The sequence below is a fragment of the Carassius auratus genome, chromosome 35 (genome assembly GCF_003368295.1).
Source record: "Carassius auratus strain Wakin chromosome 35, ASM336829v1, whole genome shotgun sequence".
Classification (NCBI taxonomy): Eukaryota; Metazoa; Chordata; class Actinopteri; order Cypriniformes; family Cyprinidae; genus Carassius; species Carassius auratus.
Window position 1 is genome coordinate 13,084,186 of NC_039277.1, and position 20,412 is coordinate 13,104,597.

Sequence of the window (20,412 nt, forward strand, 5' to 3'; positions counted from 1 at the left end):
ACTTTTCTTGGGGCCACAATTCTTCTGAAGGAGCCAGAAGCTTTAACCTTGTCACCAAAATGAATCCTCCATTTAGGTCTCTTAGCATGTGAGAGTTACCAGTATCTATTTGTCTGTCAGATTACAACTGTAGAATTTATTTTATTGTGTTATATTCAACACAGTGCCTGAGAAGACAACAATCCAGAGAAGCAGACACTGTTCTTCAAAAATATTGTTAAGGGACCAGTTTTAGGACAAGACAACAAAAATTGCAATGGGTTGAATAATACTTTACATGCCAACAGATAGTACACCACAGACCGATAGGATGGAGTAACATTAGACCCTGTAGACAGCGGGCGTTCACAATATAGATTGGATTGCAGGGGCCACAATAAACAGATAGAGCAAATCAAAGATGGCATCAGAGAGCATGCATGCAGAATTATCTTTGGATATACAAAACTACAAAGAATTGATATTGTGCTTCGGTGTTAAATATTTAAAGGGGGGGTGAAATGCTGTTTCATGCATACTGAGTTTTTTACACTGTTAAAGTTTAATCTCTGGTTTGTCACAAGTTTCGGAAAGTTTTTTTCGAGTATGGCTCTGTGTGACGTTAGATGGAGCGGAATTTCCTTATATGGGTCCTAGGGCACGTCGGCCGGAAGAGCGCGCGCTCCAGTATAGCAAAGACATCAGAGGGATTCACTGAGCAGAGCGAGAGCGTCGCGAAAAGTCACAAAAGAAGTGTGTTTTTGGTTGCCAGGGCAAGACAACCCTGCACAGATTACCAAAAAAAAACAGCATTAAGGGACAATTGGATGGAGTTTATTTTTACAGAGCATCAACGGAGTTGTGAAAGTGTTTTTGTTTGTTCCCTGCATTTCGAAGATGCTTGTTTTACAAACAAGGCCCAGTTTGACGACGGATTTGCGTATCGTTTATTTCTTAAGGATGATGCAATCCCAATGAAAAAGGGTCACGATCGTGTGTTGGAACCGCAGGCGGTGAGTAAAACTGCTTAATATATCTCTGCCTCCTTGTTAGTGCGTCCTCCTCCCATGCCGGAGACCCCGGTTCGAGCCCCGCTCGGAGCGAGTCGTTGCTGATGCTGCTCTCGTTCAGTTTCAGCCTCGGGATCTGATTCTGGATCATAAATAAACGGCTGAATCTGACTGTAAGCCATGGTTTGTTTTGGATGATGGTTTTTCCTCACGATAATGTCACAGCTTCCAAACGCTCTCAACGCAAAAGCCTACTGGTGCTCGTGATTCTTTAGCTCCGCCCACACGTCACGCCTCCAGGCGCTCGTGTTTTTCCGGGAAAAATCGGTACAGACTATCTTTCTCTTATGAATATAATAAAACTAAAGACTTTTTGGAGTTATGAAGGATGTAGTACTACATTATAGGTACTCAAGATTAACAGGATATTGAGTTAAAACGAACATTTCACCCCCCCTTTAATAGATGAAAGAATTGTTAGCCCTGCATTATCAAACTCAGTCCATAGTAAACCATGCATACAGGTTAGTTCATGAGCATGTAGAAGTAAACTGTGAGCAGGGTTAAGCCATCCATGTACAGGGATTAGTAAACGTTTATGAATTAATAGTCGTAAGGATTGTTCAGATATTAAGCATAAAAAATTCAAATAAAATAATTAAGTGCGACAACTTCATTATTCACTGTGCACTTATAATACAATGGACATACAAGGGGGTTTAAAAGCAGAAATGTGAAGCTTGTATTTTTCATTGATTTTTCAGTTTGTTATTCAAGATCTCTGAATCCTCAGGTGGAAGAATTCTTATGCGAGTTAGCTCAAAGTCAGCAGTCCTTCTAATTGTGTCCTGTCCCGACTCACCCTTCCATGTAGGACTGTATATCTACACTGCAAAAAGTAGTAACCAGCAGTTGTTACTTTAAAGAGTGGTTCACATATCAGTGCACTGAAAATGTCGGTCCCAAAACCTGGTATTGCTACAGTCTTTCTACATACACAAACACACATTAAGCACATATTAATATAGTAGCTATTTTAACAATATCAGACAACAATAGTTATACATTTCGATACAAACTTTTCAATGGTTAATTACAATTAGATGTGAATTCTTACAGTTTCTGACAAATTTTTAGTTGTTGTTGGGATACTTTGACCTTTAAATAGTGTTGCCACCCACCCTTAAAAAAATACAGAATCCCATATTTAAAAAGGTAAAATTATGCGCCTGGTATCAAATCAATTCGGAGCGCGATGCGTCCCATATTTTACAAATGTCAACACATAGATGAATCAACAAAGCTATTGTACACCGTTTAATACTACCAAATCACAATTATAATGAAATCAAATTTATAGAGAGAAGTATATTTTCACGTGATTGGAATTTGGCGTCTTTGTTTCCATAGCGATGGAGTTGAATTCCCAAGACGTGTCACTCGTATAGTTTTGAATGGGGAGTAATGCAGCGCTCAATATGGCCGCTAAATCGAAAGAAGAATGTGGGTAACCAAACGGTTTCTGGTCCCCAATTAATCTAATAGAATTTTTTCTCTAGTTACCGAGGATCAGCAGCTGTCCTACCTACATTCCTCAAAGTATATTGTTTTGTGTTCAATAGTTATGAAGGTCAAGGAAAACCTGGATAAATTATGACAGAATTTTCATTTTTTTTTTTTTTTTTTACCTTAAGAGTGACAGACACATCCATGCTTCTAAAAGGTATAGGCCTATTGTTTGATTCAAATGTGGTTAGTCTTAATATACTTCATACATTATCATAACTTAGTAGACATAATTATTATATTTTTAGACATTATTAGCCAGATTAATTAATATATTATAGGCCTTTATGTTATACATTATTAATTTATCATATTAATCATAAATAGGGCTATACAATAAATCATGTAATTTGGCATTTAAAAAAAAAAAAAAATGTAGACAATTAGTTAACACACACACACACACACACACATATAAACAATTCATCCCATACTGGTAAAAGCTGCAGAATTATTATTATTATTATTATGGATAATCTAATTTAAAATAACATCAAGTTGTTATGTTGCAAGTTTACATATGGTTAACTGTAGAGCTACGACTTCCTCTATTATTTGAGCATGAGTGGGTATCCCTTATTTTGCCTAGCTGAAGGTGGTAACCCTGCCTTTAAGGAGTCAAATTTTGAGAATGTACCCATGCTTATGATTGCTATTTTTACACCCCTGCTGAAGAGTCTCATAGGCAGCATGCTTTATTCTCCCACAGCGCATGTAGCTGTCCCGTTTAAAAGTTTCTAAAATGCACGGCTCTGTGTATCTCTCTCTCGCTGAAAGTGGGCGAGGTTTTGCTCACCTCAGGGATACTGCTAGACTGGACTTGATCGCCTTTTAGTGTAGGCGTCGTCAGGGGAGCTCCAGAAAGAGAAAATGCTGCCGGACTGAACACTCTCTGGCCACATGGACTGCTTTCCTCGATGGCTGAAACGGTTTCCCGAAGCGAAGTGAATCCGAACTATGAAGAGAACATATGCTGCCATTAAACCTTTGGAATAACATTCGCGTCAGATTAAAATGGAAATAAACAGAAAACCACTTTGCGTTTCATCTCACACTTTAAAGCGATACCATTTTAGCGTGAGGCTGATGTGTTTGTTTGTTTTGTCCGCTGAAGCTAATCAATGTCACGATACCTACATGCGTTATGACGGATTGGTGAGTTGTGAAGGGCTCATACTACCTCTCGAAGTGCCCAGAAGCATCCAAAACTTAACTTTATACAGATACAATATCTCAGTTTTAACCAAGAGAGCGTTTTCAGCCAATGGGACCGACACGGACTTACGCGCGCTGTCACTGCAGGACAACAACATACAGGTGATCAAAAAATGTGCGTTTTGTGGACTCCCCCGACTTCTTTCTTTAGATTTGAGTCACAACCGTTTAATGGTTGTGCTCCCTGGAGCCTTTTGTGGCTTGGAACAGCTACGTAATCTTAACCTCAGTAACAGTTTGATGACCTCGGACGCGAGCCAATTACCCCTCGCGCTGTCCACGGATAATTTGGGTAATCTTCAGAGATTGGACCTGTCTGGAAACCGTTTGGAGGTAATTCCTCTTTCTGGGTTTGGAAACCTCAATTTAACCACATTAATACTGACAAATAATTCCATTGCGACCCTGGATAGTCACAATTTAACGAAATTAAACGAGTTCAAGGAAATACGTATCTATTTATCACAGAACCCGTTCGAGTGTAAATGTGACAAACTGAAGGAGTTTTATAATTGGCTGAAGAATAGCTCCCAATGCGCAGACTCCAATAGCCTGAAATGCGCACAACCCGAAAAGAGGAAGAACACGCACGTGATGGATCTAGAAAAGAGGGACATGGAGTGCCAAAACTTGGATGCCCGATCTTATGTGCTTCTAGGCATTGTGTTGGCCCTCATTGGAGTTGTGTTCCTCATGGTGTTGTACTTGAACAGAAGAGGCATCAAGAGATGGCTTAATAACATTAGAGAGGCCTGTCGGGATCAAATGGAGGTGTATCATTACAGATATGAGCAGGACTCCGATCCCAGGTTAGCAAATGTTGCAGTTTAAGCGGAACCTTCTGACCTCGTCTCCTCGAATTGTTTGATGAAACACTATGACAATAAAGTTTTGTAGATATTAAGCCCATGTATGTTAGTTATAAGACACGCATACCCTTACAAATGTACAAAATTAACTTTCAGCAGATACACTTTTTAAATAAATAGTTGAAATAGATATGGAATTTCACTCATCTTGCACTCATGGGTGTATTATTATTATTTTTATTTATTTTTTCAATAAAATGTTGAAATGGGAATGTACCTCCATCCTGTCTGGGACTAGCAATCAAGAAAGCTGTTTTTTTTTTTCTGGTTACAAGCCATTGAGATGAATGGGAATGCTGATGGGTAGCTTTCTCCAGGTATTACAGATCTCATTGCAAGCAGTAACCAATCATGTTTCACGATGTGATGTAAATGGAAGCCTGTTGGCTATTTTTAAAAGATCCTTAGACAAAAAATTAATCAAAACAGCAAAGACAACAGGGCTCAGATGAACCGTTCATTTGTATTAGATGCTATGGAATGAAGAAAGTTTAACTGTATATACATTTACCAGTTTAAAAAAATACTAATACATAAATAACCATTCTGAATAATATATGAAAGTGCAGGATTTGTGTAACACAAATGCTTTCCTCAGTGCATTAACTTATTGCACCAAACAGTCCAGTTATAAAATCCTGGACAAATGTAAGCAAAAATATACAATAACTTTTCTCATACTGCTGAGAAATGGGCATTAATGTATTTAATGAAATGGGTAAAGGATCAACTTTCGTGATATCATTTTAGAATGTTTAATTGCAATAGGGTGAATATGAAAAAACTTTATATGCACTATCTGGAGGACTGCTTTGAATTTAGCTTTTTTACCCTATATAACCCTGTATACAGTGCCAATACATTCTTGATCTAGAGTGAGACACAATAAGCCTTTTTTCTCCAATGTTTGATTAGACAGTTGATTATGCATATGGAGATTTGACATTACAAAAATGTGCAGTTCTTAACTTCATCATATTTTGAATGAGTGTTATGCAGACCAGATAACCTTGTGATGAAATTAAATTATAGAGCCGTGACATAATACTATTTTATAAACAAATGACTTGCATCCTCAATAAAACTCAAGATATCCTCATTGACTGCTCTGTTTGTGTTTTATGTATGGGTCATTATTTTTGGGTCTTTTTACTTATGCTTCATTTTGTCTGGATTTTATCATTGAGAATGTCAAATAAAGGCAACAGAATGAGGAAATTCAGGCTGAGAGAAAATCTTTTTTTTTTCTCCATTCAAACATAATTCGATTGCAGTGAAACATCTGGTAGTTTCTTACAGTAAGTGGGATTTTATTGAAAACTTTCAAATATAGTTTATATGTACACAATTTTTCCTCTCAATCTCTTTCTCTCTTTAGAGGATATCTCTCCCCAATACTGATGATAGCTAGAGACAATTTGCTGCTAATAAAAGAACAGAGGCATGACTCAAGACAAATCTGTAACATAATTATAGCAGAGCTGGGATTAATCCCATCAGGGTCATATCTATAAGGGGCAAGCTGACGTCCTATAAATCCCGAGTCTCGCCCCCGAGCCTGCTTCATTTGCCCATGGTTTAATTACTAGGTTCCTTATGACTGGGTGTTTGATTTTAAAAAAGGTCAGTCGTGCAGCAGCACAACCCTTGATACAAATCCTGTAGGTACTGAGAAGAAAACAAATGTCCTGTGCAAATCTATTTCCCTCCAGGTAGCCCAAATATTTTTTTGTAATTAAGTTTTTTTTTTTATTGATGTTCACTGCAATGCTTCTAATGCTTCATTAACCTTTAATTGGTTTCTGTATCCTGCTCAATACAGATATTCGAGAGGCTAAAGTGACTTCTCAGTGTGTGGGAGACTTTTCTAATTTTCAGTTCTCTATATAAATATTGTGCGCTGACTATAGACGTGAGAACAACTGAGATTTACTTTAAGTTTCTTCTCATGTGTTTTCCACCATGTGGCAAATCAAATTTATATAACTTGATTTTGAGTAAATATGACTTAAACTATACAGCCTGTTTTTCACATAAAGCAATCTAATTAACTTAAAAGATTTAGTATAATGCATACTAATCATACTTTTATGGTACTTTTATGTGAGTTTTGGAGTCTGACAGTCACAATCAGTGATCTTTACAAGTTATCCTTGTGTTTTACCAGTGATAAAATCATATGCTTTTGGAAAATGGCAGGATTTGGGCCAACTACTTCTTTCATTTTTCTCCTACAAGGCAGTGTTGCTTATTGAGTCATTATAAAACTATTTTTTTAATTAAAAAGAAGGGCACTATTTTAACAAAAACATTAAATTACATTATTTGAGTCCTAATATTCTGGGGAAATAATAATATTATATTTACTATGGATATTTTATGTTCCTGCACCTTCAGGGGTAATATTTTACTATTTTTCAGAATAATAGTGTTTTGAGGTTTCTCATAATATCACAAAACTAGTGGTGCTGATGCTGGCCAAGAAAGTTGCAGGTGTCCATATTATGTGCTGATAGCATCAGTTCAGGCCTTAGACGAAAGATGGAAAGAATACCTGCTGCCTCAGCATCATTCATCTGTTATATTCAGCTCCTCACAAAGAAGATGAATCCTCTTTCCCAATATTTTCCATTTCTCACATATGAACATATTAATCGTACATGACCTACTCCAGCCCCCAGTCTCTCAGCGTCCCAGCAGAGTTAGTCACTCTCCGTGTGTAAAGAGTTAGGCCTCTGACTCATAGTCCATTGGCTCTGTAAGCCTGAGTGAAATTCAAAATGACTTTGTCCAGTTCACTGCCTCTCTAGAATTGAGGAATCGGTCAAATATTAAAGCTGACCACAGCAAAAAAGAAAAAGAGCAAGGGATAAAAAAATGAAACCCATCAAAATAGGCTATTTTCTCTTATAATGGCCAGCCATAGTCTTTTGTGCTCCTCTGGTCTTGTGCCAATTCACTCTCAACCAGCCATTATGATTCTATATTATCTTTTACAAACCAGGAACACATTAGCATAGTACCCACCGCGCAACTAGACATATTTTCAACAGTATACAGAAGTTTTTCAGAAGGTAGCATTCCTTATACACTCTAAATGAATTTTTAACACAATAAATAACCATAATAGAGTGTTTTTATCTACAGTAAATGCAGTGCTTTAAATGGTTAAAAACAATCTGGCACTTCTTCAAGGAAACAACAAGTTATAGTATTAGCATTATCTCCCATAAGCACTTACTAATTATTGGAATGTCTGTTCATTTGGGATTGAAAATGGTTGTTTTCATCACTCTAATTGAGACTCATTAAAATACCTTTATGTTGACAAGTTTAAAGAAAGTGACTGTGGAAAGGAAAACAGGTGACTTTGGGAATTTTGTTAACCAGGCTCTGGTCATTAAGTAACACACACACACACACACACACACACACATGATGAAATTCAAGTGTTTGTCTTTTATAAGAGGTAATGGGGATGCCACTTGACAAAACAATCGTTTCATCAGCAATCTTGAGGCCAAAGCAGCTTCCAAAGAAGATATATTTGAAGGTTTGGAGAGATATTGAAGGCAGATGTCAGCTGCTGTCTAACTGGAGTTTCAATTAAAGCAAAATCAAGGTGGCAGATGCAACATCTCATTTATATTCACATCTGATTTTTCTCTCCATACATCACTGCAGCCAACTCTCAATATTTTAAATAATCATAACAGGAGAAAAGCTTATCTCTATCTGATGATCATTGTTAACCTCAGTTGACTTCTTAAATTTTGGATCCTACAAACCAAATGAATCTTCTTGTTAATGACTAGGGGCTTTCTCTCTCATTTTCTTTATTTTCATTGAAGTTCTGAGAGTATTATGTCGTCTTTTAGACTGGGGAGATCAATTAACTCGCTCCGAGGACAAGCATTGTTGTGTTTACATTGCGTCTCCTCTAAAGTCATTAGCCCTGACCCTCATGAGATGAGAGCAGCCTGGGGTTAATTAGAGAAGAAAGCATTCACACAGACTAGACCTGATTGTTTCTGTTTAAGAATCGCCTTAATGAGATAAAATAACAAATTAGTCACTAATTTGAGAATCAGGTTGTTTATGGGTGTGTTTTTCCCATTGGATTGTCATTTCTTTGTACAGTATGTATACAGTTGGTGCCAATTTACAAGGAGATGGCTGCATTTCCAAGTCCAAAAAAAATGGTCATTCAGTTCTGTTTGTCTGACCAATGTCAGACTGGAAACATTCACTCATCTGGAGAAGATGTGAAAACTCAAAACAGATTGAGTTGAGACATTTGGTCAATCCAATATAGCCTCAATCCAGACAGCGCAAATCCCTTATGCAGTGGAAGTCCTGATCAGTGTTGGGGGTAAAGCAATGCAAGTAATGTAATCAGATTACTTTTCAAGTAACTAGTAAAGTAATGCATTACTGTTTAATTGTTTAATTGAGTTGCTTTTTCAAATAAGTAACTACCCATTTACTGACTGACAGCTTTCCCATCCCCATGTTGAGAGATATCTGCAGTAAGTGCAGAGGTGTTGTGTGTACCGTGTTGTTACTATAGTTCTTTAGTGTCTTTGCTGCTGACCTTCAGTTATCCAATTCAAACATAATGTTAAGCAAAAATGACTTTATATAAACATTTCATTTGTGTTTCTTTATTTAAAAAGTGGATAAGGAGGATAAAAAAAAACAAAAAATGGAACTGGAACTGGAAATGCCTTTTATATTACATTAAGACATGTCTATGGTAATGTGTTTTACTGTAACAATACTGTTTGTTCATGAAGTGTTATGATTCTAAAACGAAACAGTGCTTTCAGGCATCTCAAAAAAGTTTCAGGATTGATTTAACACATCAAGCAATTAAGCTGTTTTAGGACTTGTGCTGAAACAAATTTATTATGCAGTCTCTTTTTCTTCCTCAGTCAGGTTTAGGTTGTTTATGTGTGTCATTTTACATATGGAACATATTGAAGCATTTACAAGGAGATTTTCTGTCTGTATGACGGGATCACACTGCATGATTTTCAGAATAGTCGGATCACTGTTCATTTCACACTTCACAACTGTCTGGGGAATCATCTAGTTGCTTTTGTGTGCTCATATTACACAATTGTTCAGTGGAAGAATCGCTGACAACTCTGTCTAGTCCACAAATTTTTCACAACCAAACACATGCAAGAAGTGATATAAAAAATAATGTAAGAGCACACTGTTCTTTTTGGAGACGTTATTTCTTTCTGTTAAAAATTGTAGCCAGCAGGAAGCTTGCGATATAAGCACTGATTTGCAGTGTAAAATAAAAATAAAAAAGGAAGAATATGAAGGAGTAAATGGTTGCCTGCTAAAGTCATGCTTGTTGATGTTCTGTTGCAAGTTTATGACTCTGAACTTTGATGTAATTTCCAGTCAAAACACATTTCACACTGCATGAGTCATGGACAGATATTTAGCATGCCTAAATATCTCAGGAGCATTAAGGGCAAATTTGTGCTTCACTCTAACAATACGCACTGCACAACTGTCACAAAACTGTTGGCGAGTAATAATCGGTGCTGGAATCGTGCAGTGTGGTTGGCACCAATAGCCTTGTGGGCAGAGGGGACCCGAGTTTGAGTCCCAGCTCATGGTCCTTTCCCAATCCTGTCCCCCTTCTCTCTATCCCATTTGTTTTCTGTTAATATATAATGTCCTATTTATTTAACAAAAAAGGCAAAAATATACCTTTAAAAATTTTTTACATAACACATAACAAGTCATTATAACATTCTGTTTCCTGTTTGTCTGAACACTGTCAGACTTAAAACTGAAATACATTAAAATTATTATTTCACAAGTTTGCCTGCCCATCCAGTCTTGATGGTTAATAGTAAACATACTTGGCTTGCTTAAACGAGTTTAAATACTATTTAAATTAAGAAATTATGTCTATGGTGATGTGTTTTACCCTGGCAGCACTGTTTGCATTATTAGCATTATTATTAATGTAGCATTATTATTTCCAAATGAAACGGTGCCTTCAGGCAACTCAAATTCGTTCATTTTAAATGACTCCAAAATTACAGCAACAGCTTGATATCTCTAAATCTACTTATTATGATACGAAGAAAGGGTTTCAGGATTAATGTCAATTTAACACCTCAATCAGTCAAGCTGTGTAAATTGTAAAGCTGTGTTCACACATCTCTGAAGTGCAGTCGTGTTAAGTTATTATCTTTTCCCAGTCTTCACTTGCACATCTGGTATTTTCTAAAGAATGCCTTGCTTGTGTTTTATCATTTTTGTTAATTCTTAGATTTTTATTTATTTCTTTGATTTGACTTCATATTATAAAATGAATGTTTTTAAAGCATTTCAATCTTAGGTTTTTGTTATATGATTTTCCTACTAAAGTGTTATTTAGTTCATAATGCCGCCTTTGAATCATGCCTCCAGGGATTTTTGTTGTTTAAAAAACAACACAAAACATAAACAGACTAATTAGTTACACCATCATTAATCTCACATTAATGAAGTAAAAATCACTAATGAATGTCTTTTCTCTCAAGACTATTAGATACAGTAGCAGAGGTTCTTTTCTGTTTAATGATACCTCTGGAGGAAAAACTGGCTCATATATTGGCCAAAATGTTCTCAAGTTCACATCCAGGATTCACAGTGATCCAGAACTGCGAAGCGGAGACAAAAACCGTGGTTTGTTATCCACAAACCTCTACGACATTTTTTTTCATGTATGTATGATAATCAGTCACTGTAATATGTTCAATGTAGGAAGTTTCTTTATCATATTTCTGGTTGAATGTCATAAGGGCTTATGTCCTCAAATAATACAGACTTTAAAGGTGATTTGTGAAGCACAGACTGTTTGTGACTGTTTTTCGCAGGTATTTGGTTTCTCACTCACAAAAAGCAAAGCACACTGCAAGGAAGCTGGGTCGTAAGAAAAGGACGGCCATGCAAAATGCCAGCAACTCCATCATTCAGCCTGCAGGATTTTACATTGTTGCCTTGAGTTCAATGTCTTACAGTAATATCTATGTCATGTTCCTCACTGTGGTTTACGTGATCACAGTCACATGCAATGTATTTCTGATCACCATCATTTTCTATGACCACCGTCTGCATGTCCCAAAGTTCATGGCCGTTGGTAATCTGGCTTTGGTTGATCTTATTCTCAGCACCTCTCTTGTGCCTGGCATGATTAAGACTTACATTCTTCTAGACAATTTTGTGCCATTTAAACTGTGCCTTCTGCAAATGTACACTTACTATACTTTCTTATCTCTTGAACCATTTTCCTTATGTATTCTTTCTTATGACAGGTTCATCGCGATCTGTTTCCCTTTAAGACAGGAATCTATAAACACAAACTCCAGAATGGCTTATTTAATCAGTGCAGTTTGGTTCTTTTCTATTGTTATAATTCTCTATGCTGTTACATCCATCCCAACCCTGTCCTTTTGTGGCTCTCTTGAGGTCCACAGCTATTTTTGTGATTACGCTCCTGTTTTAGTTCTTGCTTGTGGTGACACGACACCTCAATGGAACTATGCCACTGCTTTAACTATGCTCTTCATTACTGTACCTTTGGTTTTTATTTTCTTGACCTACATCGGTATACTGACCGCTGTATTCAGAATGAAAAACCATCAGAGCCGTTATAAGGCGCTGGCCACGTGCACAGAGCACCTTATATTAGTGGCTCTTTTCTTCATTCCTATTGTAATCATCTTCAGTTTTACATTTTTTGGAATTATTTGGAACCCCAATGTAGGTCTGGTGAGCTTGTGTTTGTCATCCCTCCTCACACCGTGCGTGAATCCCATCCTCTACTCACTGAAAACTAAAGAGATTCGAAGCAGGATTCATTCTTTGTTGACCCAGAGACTGTCTGTTCATCCTCTAAGAAATGTACTTTAATGTAGAACATAACTGTGGTTCAAGTGTAAAGTGCTGAGATTATTTATAATATTGTCTTGGAGGCTTTCTGTAATGCTTTTGTGACTGTATTATACTGTGTTTATATTAAAATGCATTGTTTTTCTACAGAATCTTTCTCTGCAGTTGTCTTGTAAATACTAACATACTTTTAACATACTAATTTGTATTATTTAATTATAAAGAACACAATACATGTTTTCTTTCATTATGCAACCTCTCTGTATGTTGCACAAGAAAAGAATTTACAATTAAGTGTTCATCCATGCATGGTCATTCTCAAAGTTCACACATAATATAAGATTGGTTGGAGAGAAACAGTATATACTAAGTGTGATAAAACAACAATATTCTGTATCCACAAAATACATTATCACCACTCATAAAACCAATTATTTATTTTTAATAATAGCACTGTTTAAAATGTTCTTTCTGTGTATCCACAAAAAAATGAAAAGCTGCTTGGTCTGCAAAGTGCAAAGATGGTGCCAGGTTTACTTGCAGGCCTGTTTATTCTAAGAAGGTCATTGCTTTTATTAAGACTGGCAAATTAGTCACTTTGGCATTGTTGTCTTAATTTAGAGAGAATTGGGTTATTTGGGGAGTCATAAGGTTGTTTATGGGTGTGTGTTTTTCCCATTGGATTGTAATTCCTTTATACATTATGTGTACAATAGGTGTCCAAGGAGATGGTTGCATTTTTTTCAAAGATTGGGAATGTTCTTTATGTTATCGGTTCGTCTGACTTGAAACTATAGCTCATCTGGAGAAGCTGTATCCACTCAAAACACCACGAATTAAGAGAAGTGTTCAATCCAATAGCCTCTGGACAGTTCAAATCAGCAGAAGTTTTGATCACAATGTATGGAGTCCCGATTATGGGTTATCAAAGCTAATTATACATTTTCTTAAGCATTTAAGAAAAGTGGGTTATGTGTATAAAAACATGAAGAGCTTTAAAAGTGAGTTTTATTGTGCTCTCTAAATTGAGACAGCTTTCTGTGGTAATGTGTTTTTCCTGTTTGCAGCACTGTTTATATATGAATCATTCTCAAATGAAACAGTGCCTTCAGAAGTTTCATTAATTGAGTTTAAACTACTCAGAAATTACAGCCACAGCTTGATATTTTTAAATGCAATTATTGAAAGAAAGAAAAAATGTTTCAGGAATTATGTTACACTGTTTGTCAGACTTCACTGAAGTGATTTTTCTCAGTCTTCCTCTATCATGTCTGGCATCTCCTGAAGCATGCAGGATTGTCCTATGATTTCTAGAATTTTAAAGTTAAATATGTGTACTGTTTTATATAGTATGCAATGTCACCTTAACTGTTTTTTTTTTTTTTGTTTTGTTTTTTTTGTCAGAGGCAGGGACTGTTCATGGAAGGAAAGATGAACACAACAAAATATGGAGACATTCTAAATGAAAACCTGGTCTAAAGAGCCAACCCATTCTCACTCCAAAGGCGTCAAAAACCGAAGCATGGTCAAGCGCCCCTAGCGTCACTTTTATGACGCCAAATGTGCCTCTCAGCGTCGACTATCGAAGCACTACGACCTTCATTGCTTTCAGTGGGAAACTTTTGGCGTCAGAATTCGACACGAGGACATGAGATGTTTATCGCTATGAAATCACGTTCAAGAAGTCTCATTCAGCACACATCGCGCGATACTTGCTATCAGTTCCACAGTTTGGGTGAGTAGTCGTATATACGCTCTTTTAATGCCTTTTATCAAATGTATTCTGTCTTCTTTATTAATCAGATTAGTGCCATATGTTTAATCGCTGTATTATATCGGTCATCCGCGGCTGTCTTTGAGTTTCATTGCGTTTAAATAAATGAACACAGCTGCTAATTAGTGTGATTAAACTCTATCTGTCACGTGACGTACCATAGACCTTCGATTCCGTTTTATATTATTATTAATTTCAGGATCAATGATGTAAGTTGTATTTGTAGTAAAATCATGGTAATCACGACACAATAATAAATGAAATGTGAAGTTAAAACACAGTAAATGGGACATTAGTAACTGTAACTGTAGTTTTACTATGATATATTAATAATCAATACAACAATACAATAATCACCAAACCAGCTATGTTTGTATCACTGTAATGCTAGTGTTTTTATGTGCTTTTATATGACAGATATCACAGTAATCATGTGTTCTGTACCATGCTTTTAATACCTTTTAATGTGAATCCAAAAAAAAAAAAAAAAAATCAAATTAAAAATAAATAATAAAACATGTATTTTTCCATCTTGCAGTTCATTCATATCAGTTTATATATATATATATATATATATATATATATATATATATATATATATATATATATTTTATATATTTTATATATATATATATATTTTATATATATTTTATATATATATATATATATATATATATTTTATATATATATATATATATATATATATATATATTTATTTATTTTCATATATATATATATATATATATATATATATATATATATATATATATATATATATATAAATATTTTGCTCACAGATCATTATTAACGTTCTGTATATAATTCAATTTTATTTTCTCTCCCCTTTTTTATTATTTATATTTTTAGCTGAAAAGACGTAAAGGCAGTCAGCCCAGTGGTGTTTCTGGAGAGGGATTCCTTCAGAAATGGAGAAGACAGAAAGCTGCGGAGGCAGATATTTGCAGCAGTAAGTCTGTGATAGTTTGTCTCTTTTATCAAAAATTCCTGCTGTTATAATTTGTACAGCATTTGTTGTTTCTTAAACTGTTGCACTGTCCAAATACCCACACTTGCCATCTTTTCACTTGACCACTTGATTACTTATTTGACGTCTTTCCTGTATTTGGCCTAGTGTTCGAGTGAGCATGATGACCACAAGTGTGTGTCAAACTTTTCATGACCTGATGACTGTGTTTCCCAATCCTGATCCTGGAGAACCCCAGCACTGCACGGTTTTGGCGTCTCTCTTATCTGCCTTGGAGTCTTCACTGATGAGCTGATGAGTTGAATCAGGTGTGTTTGATCAGGGAGACATCTCAAATGTGCAGTGTTGGGGTTCTCCAGGACCAGGATTGGGAGCCACTGCCTTATGGGACACTTATGTGTTTAAAGAGATTTTTAATATCTAATTATCAATATTTCACATACTGTACATTGGACAGCTTTCCATGACCTCTTGTGAGATCTCGGCAAAAAGTCTGACGATTTATTCCAAAACATGATGCATGATGGGATACACTAAGCTTTGTATAGCGCTCCGGAGCAGTATTGGAGAGGTTTAGTGTGTGTTAAGGACGCTGTGCTTTGGCATTATTAAGACCGGGGACAGTCTTGTGCACACACTGTCATGTACACACACTCTCAAGTGGCCAAGACTGCAAGTGTGGGTATCTGAACATGGTCAAAGTCTTAAAAAAGATCCCTAAACACATCACAGTCTTAATAATCCAGTTTAACACTTGTATGATATTGTACAAGCCCCAGGACGGTCTCATCTGACACTATCAAAAGAATTCATATGACTATAGCTTGTTATTAATTACTTGCTTTCAATAATGGATTCATTTAACATTTAATTATACAGCATCTTTACAGAGGTGTAATGTACAAGCTGCACGTAATTAATAATATGTCCTTCCTTCTGTCTTACAGGATTTTTTCCAGATAATGCTGTTCTTCTTTTTCAGGTCTAAAATATCGAGCTCAACAGCTATTTTAAGAGCCAACCCTCACAAACCTTCCTAAAACCTAAAAGAGCTATTACTGAGTCTCAGCGAATCTTGCCATGATCAGCTCTTCCCAGGTACATTTGTTTAGAATATTTTTTGATCAACATTTACTCATCAAATGCTCTGGTCTGAATCTTACTTTAAATTAACTTAATTATGTTTAATGAGCAATATTAATTGGACAGAGAGTAAGTAGAGATTTTCTTGTTTCACAGAAGAGAAGGAAGACCAAGGAAATTATTTGCTCAGGATGAGAAATGAAGACGGCCATCTTGTGCTCAAACAAACAGAAGTCCTCTGGTATGTGTGTGTTGAAGCAATGTTATACAACATTTTATGATGATCTCTCACAGAACTGGTCATGTCAGCCTTGATTTCATTTTATACTATTACAATTACAGCATGTTAGCAAAGTGTGACTGGACATTTTTAATATTATGTTTTTAAAAACACACCACCTGTTTTAAAAGCAGACAAGTATCATGAAATTGGTTTTAGTTGATATAAACACCAATTGACATTATTTCATTGTTTTGTAAATGTTATGTTATAAATTGTGAATTGATAGTTGATTGGTTTGAAGCCAGGCCTTACACTGCACCGACTAAAACACATTTGTGAGAGAAGTCAGGAACTTTGGAGAAAGATTCTAGAGGGAAAAAACACATTTACTGCAACAATAGATGAATTCTAGAGTCTCTGAGAACTACACATGCTAATGTCTCATGAGCAAGACCTTTGCTTCTGTAACTTTTTCTTAATTCTTGCAGAATGACATATTTATTGCAGTATTTTAATTTGTACAGATGATCTCATCAGCCAAATGAGGGGTTTTGACCAAGTGATGCTCTTGAAAGGAGAGAAAGAAGAGGATGTGGTAAATTCTCTTCAGAGAAAAAGCTTCTCAAAAGGTCTCAAAACAGCTTGAAGAATGGTAAGTGTACAGTACTACAAGGGTCATAGTTGCTCACCCTGCTAAAACCACACAGAACATAAGCTGCGCTCTCTGTCCATTAAACAACTTCTTCTGCATTGTGTGTTTCACTTTGACCAGGTCTGGGATGTTAGGACTGAGAGATCCTCTGGCTGAGAACAAGCTACACCACATCAGTGCTGGACATCAACCACAAACTGTTTCCAGACACGAGAGAAGAAGAACACGATGGGGAGATGAAACCAGTTTAGATGTGATGATAAGGAATCATTATTTTCTGGAACAGTATCTCATGTCTTATATGTATCACATGATCTGTATCACAGTTGACTGGATGGGACTGTGTGACTTTTAAGGACATTTCATCACTCATCCGTGTGAACTGATTTATATATGAGGTTAATGTATCTTTGATGATAATTATTTTCATTGAATCTTATTTGTCTTGATGCTACTTTATCAACTTTATAGTCTATGCTTCAATAAAATGAAAATGGTGAATATTGTGTTCTGAAGATTCTTGGTAAATACATCATTTTACTAGGTAGGCTCATATGTGTTTATTTTAGACTTGGAAAAACGACATATTAATTATTGGGATTATTTTTTTATTTAAGACATGAACATTTTTGATCGGATTAATAACATCTGGGACATCAGTACACCAGAAAGTAATTTTTTATATTTTAGTAACAAATATGCACATTTTTTGTGAAATACAGGGAGTTACGAGATTAATTATTCTGCATTACAAGATGGTGCCATGGGCTTTATTGTTACAAACACTTAAGGGATAACTGAGAATGTAGCAGGAATGATCAACGTGGATCTTGTACTGCATTAAAACCAAGAGCACGCACATTACTGATGTCCAGCACCTGAGGAGCAAGATACGGGGGTGAGGAGGACATTTTTACACTGATTTCGGCTAATTAGTTATATATAATGCTAATATATATATATATATATATATATATATATATATATATATATATAAATTAATATTCTTAGCACTGCATGAATTTGTCCTTGTGTAATAGTGAAGTATCACAATGTGTATACATTGTCCTTGATTACTGCTTTACAGTGGGGAATAGATAATGGCAAGTTGTTGCAGGTTCATCCATTATATTTCTTGCCATTTACTTCAAAAATCAAAGAAATAATCTATTATTTTCATTATTAAATCATTTCTTTCAAATTTTTCCATGTTTCATCAGATGGCCTCACAATGTCCTGTCAAAAGGTTTAATAGCCATGATGAATAGAATAGAAAACAGAGGACTGTGAAAACTGTCAGATATAAATGTGACTCAGCTCAGTTTGTTGTTCATGATGAGGAGAATACATATATGTAGGTTTTACTGCCCTTCTACCCCCAGGGGCCCAGTAGCACCCCCCGGAAGAGCCCAAAACTGTGCATTTCACATGGCTGTAAATCAGAGTCCAATTAACATATCAAAGAGAAAATGGGCAGGATTATTACTTATGCTATGCTGATAAAATAATGTTGAGCTCAGTTTTCAGAAATAAATGGAAAGCTGACATAAAGGCATTTTAAATATTGCTCACTGTAAAATACCACATTTCAGCCTGCCTCTCAAATATATCACAGATGTTTGCACAATAAACATATTTAGATATCCAGTTTACCTTAAAATAAATAATTTATTTAGTTTCGTTAATAAAAAGTTTTAAACTACATTACCCACAAGCCTCCGTCGTTCTATCTATAGAAAGGCAACACTAGGGGGCTGTTTTTTGTAGTTCATTGAAGTTATGCTTAGGGTTAGGATTAGGATCTCGCTAAAGATGTCATTTTTCTCAAGATAGCAACACTTCATTGTTGACTTAATATATTACTAATGTGATGATAGGAGCAAAACATACTTTTTAACATGATGCGCTGTTTAATATGGGTTAAAAGATAGTCCAACCACAGACTGTCCTGAAAAGTCATAGCCAATGACATCTAAGCTGAGCAGCAGCGTCACACTTCCTTATCCATGTATGACAGATGTCTTTCGTTTTTCGGCTGAAGGGATAGATTCGGTTAACAATAGATTAAGCTTGCTACTTATTAGATTCTGTTTTATTAACGTCTTCACCTTCCTCCGTTGTTCAGCTTGACAAAAATTGGGCAATATTGATGTGCACATGCCCAGCAGTCGCAGTTGTATCCAACAGATAGATTCCTCTCATTAAATATAAGACACATTTTTAAGATTTGTATATATTTTTTTTTGACCAAAGACAAATATATTTACTAATCAAATGACGTGCTTCTAAAATTTACATTGTATATTACATTGTGTTTTAAAGTTAAAATTGTTCACATTTGTGTTTCTGTGATTTACCATTCTCTAACATTTGAACCCTAGGAATAAAAACAGAAATTATAAATGAATGAATGAATGAATGAACAAATAAATACATAAAGCATAATAAACATGCATATTTTTGTAAGGATCTTCCATTATTTATTGATATGTCAAACTCATTTAAAGACAACATGCCCAAATTACTACACTGCATCCTCTGTCACCAAGCTCGTTTTTGCCACCATAAAGAATAAAAAGGCAGTTATGTTGTAAACATTAACTATTTTCAGTATGCAAATGAAAATGCTTTTATTAAAAAACAAAACAGTAAATACAGTATGTCTTTCAGAGAACACTGGAAAAAAGATCAATTTTATTAAAAAAATTAAATTGACCAAAATGTTATACAACACAATGTAAATGTTTCAAACTCACAAAAAACACCATGAAGACATAAATGTCAAGTGTGCAATATCATCTATAAAACTCAATCAGCACAGCATCAAATAAACACTGATTGTCTGAACAATGGAAGACAGAGAAAGTGTTCAGAAAAACAAACACCTGCTAGCTTTGACAATAACATCATGAATTCACTTCATGACTGGAGCTAGGGGATGACTGTGTATGAATATCTCCTTTACTAAAACTCTTAATTAAAGTCTAAAAAGTTTACTGTATGAAGCTTGAAAAAGAGAACAAAATGCTTTATCAATACGAAAAATACTATTTTTAACTATTGTTTTCATCACTGGTTCTGTAATGTATTCATTATGAGCTTATAAATAAAACAAAGTTACATCTTCTGCAAAAATCTAACCACTGCA

General features: G+C 35.5%; 2 protein-coding genes across 2 annotated transcripts; both read left to right on the forward strand.

Annotated features, from left to right (window-relative positions):
• Positions 1-3,503: 3,503 nt before the first annotated feature.
• LOC113054484 (trophoblast glycoprotein-like) lies at positions 3,504-5,738 on the forward strand. Its single transcript, XM_026220067.1, has 2 exons — positions 3,504-4,103; positions 4,239-5,738. The coding sequence occupies exons 1-2, from the start codon at positions 3,570-3,572 to the stop codon at positions 4,599-4,601; spliced, it is 897 nt and encodes a 298-aa protein (XP_026075852.1). The 5' UTR covers positions 3,504-3,569; the 3' UTR covers positions 4,602-5,738.
• Positions 5,739-11,539: 5,801 nt separating this feature from the next.
• On the forward strand, positions 11,540-14,026 carry LOC113053905 (olfactory receptor 10A4-like). The gene is made up of 2 exons (XM_026219078.1): positions 11,540-12,559; positions 13,952-14,026. The coding sequence occupies exons 1-2, from the start codon at positions 11,603-11,605 to the stop codon at positions 14,024-14,026; spliced, it is 1,032 nt and encodes a 343-aa protein (XP_026074863.1). The 5' UTR covers positions 11,540-11,602.
• The last annotated feature ends 6,386 nt before the right edge of the window (positions 14,027-20,412 follow it).